At 25.4% G+C, this 2,277-nt stretch overlaps 1 protein-coding gene across 1 annotated transcript; it reads right to left on the reverse strand.

Moving 5' to 3' along the window:
* Positions 1–296: 296 nt before the first annotated feature.
* On the reverse strand, positions 297–1,427 carry LOC111633211. Its single transcript, XM_023377746.1, has 2 exons — positions 979–1,427; positions 297–723 (listed from the first exon to the last, which is right to left on the reverse strand). The coding sequence occupies exons 1-2, from the start codon at positions 1,425–1,427 to the stop codon at positions 297–299; spliced, it is 876 nt and encodes a 291-aa protein (XP_023233514.1).
* Positions 1,428–2,277: the final 850 nt, after the last annotated feature.

A 2,277-nucleotide genomic window follows, 5' to 3' on the forward strand; every position in this document is an offset into this window, starting at 1 on the left:
ACTCCTATTAAAAAACAATTAATTGTTAATCACGCGTCATTAAAGGTAGATTAAAATCGCGATAAAATTTTTTCGCGCGGGAAAAAATTTTTGAAAAAATTTGGAGACAAAAAACATTCCAAAGATCCAAAAAAAATTTTTGGGGGCCGAAAGGACCGAGTTTTCTGTAACGCTATGTAACCTGCCCGAGTTAACTCGGGTGAAGAACTAAACACACACAGAACAGGTATCAGAAACTGCAATTTCTTCGGTAAGCGTCTTCATCGTGTTGGTTTAATCCACTAACGACTATAATCTCATCCATGTTTTTTTAAAACAGGCTCTTTTTCTTGCATAATCTGATTAGGTTCACCTTTTTCCATTGTTTTGACGCTTTCTATTACTTTTTCTAGCTGCTCCTCTGTATTTATGTCTTTTAAAACATCTTCTGGTAGAAAAGACGATGTAAGCCCTACTTTAGGTTTGCAGCCAAAAAGAGCTTCGTATGGTGTTCTTTTGAACCCAGAATGATAAGCTCTATTTTTCATAAATTGAACGAAACGTAGTCCTTCACTCCAGCGGTCAGATTTGTTGTCCTGCATCCAAGTACAGAGCATATTTTCGATATCTTGATTAGCTCTTTCGACACTACCCTGGTTTTGTGAATGGCGAGGCTTCCCATGGACGATCTTCAGTGCTGGCCAAAACTCCTTCAAGCTGGTCACCACATTATTGGCAAATTCCCTACCATTGTCAGACTATAATATAGATGGCGCTCTAAGCAACGAGAATATGTCCACTAGGTTGTAGGCTACTTCTTCAGCTCTTTTTTGACGTTAGAGACTTAAGAATCACAAATTTTTTGAGATGATCTTGGTACACCATAATAAATTTGTATTCTCTATCTGGCTGAGACTAAAAGTCAATAAGATCTACCTGAAAACGGGAATTAAATTCGGAAAAAAATCATAGGTTTCACAACAATGCCCTTTTTAATACCTTTCTGTTTTTTTCTGGCAATGGTGGATGTACAGTTCAATATCATGACGTGTAACGTTTTTGTATTTGACTGAAAGTTCTTTCAACATTCTATCACGTCCTCCGTGTCCAATAGCCAAATGAGCTTCATGAAGCACGTGAAATAATTCTGAGTCCGTGACGTAATACTGTATAGTACTGACGCCTTCTTTAACAGGATAAATGAGTTTACTTTTGTTTTCTACAATCATCACATCATAGCGATTCAGCAACCAATAATCCCTGGGTTCCTTCTTAGTAGTCATTTTGGCTTTTTGTACATCATTTATTAACTTCTGGTAAGTAGTTTCGGTTAAGAAAATACTGTTTTTTGCAGCATTAACTCGAATTTTGCACAGTTCATCGTCGAATCGTTGTTTCATGTCTATAGACCATGACACCTTCTCCAACACTACAGCTTGCTCCTCCATTTTCATGGACCACAGTAAAAAACTAATTTTTTGTTGAACAAATTTAAGTAAAATTGCGTATTTTGACACTCCCGAACAAACCGCAAAGTGCAACTGACAAATTCTAAGCCTGAGCCGCTCGTTAAAAGTCANAAAAAAAAAAAAAAAAAAAAAAAAAAAAAAAAAAAAAAAAAAAAAAAAAAAAAAAAAAAAAAAAAAAAAAAAAAAAAAAAAAAAAAAAAAAAAAAAAAAAAAAAAAAAAAAAAAAAAAAAAAAAAAAAAAAAAAAAAAAAAAAAAAAAAAAAAAAAAAAAAAAAAAAAAAAAAAAAAAAAAAAAAAAAAAAAAAAAAAAAAAAAAAAAAAAAAAAAAAAAAAAAAAAAAAAAAAAAAAAAAAAAAAAAAAAAAAAAAAAAAAAAAAAAAAAAAAAAAAAAAAAAAAAAAAAAAAAAAAAAAAAAAAAAAAAAAAAAAAAAAAAAAAAAAAAAAAAAAAAAAAAAAAAAAAAAAAAAAAAAAAAAAAAAAAAAAAAAAAAAAAAAAAAAAAAAAAAAAAAAAAAAAAAAAAAAAAAAAAAAAAAAAAAAAAAAAAAAAAAAAAAAAAAAAAAAAAAAAAAAAAAAAAAAAAAAAAAAAAAAAAAAAAAAAAAAAAAAAAAAAAAAAAAAAAAAAAAAAAAAAAAAAAAAAAAAAAAAAAAAAAAAAAAAAAAAAAAAAAAAAAAAAAAAAAAAAAAAAAAAAAAAAAAAAAAAAAAAAAAAAAAAAAAAAAAAAAAAAAAAAAAAAAAAAAAAAAAAAAAAAAAAAAAAAAAAAAAAAAAAAAAAAAAAAAAAAAAAAAAAAAAAAAAAAAAAAAAAAAAAAAAAAAAAAAAAAAAAAA

This window comes from Centruroides sculpturatus, unplaced genomic scaffold (assembly GCF_000671375.1).
Source record: "Centruroides sculpturatus isolate CEXI.00-Female unplaced genomic scaffold, Cexi_2.0 scaffold127, whole genome shotgun sequence".
Classification (NCBI taxonomy): Eukaryota; Metazoa; Arthropoda; class Arachnida; order Scorpiones; family Buthidae; genus Centruroides; species Centruroides sculpturatus.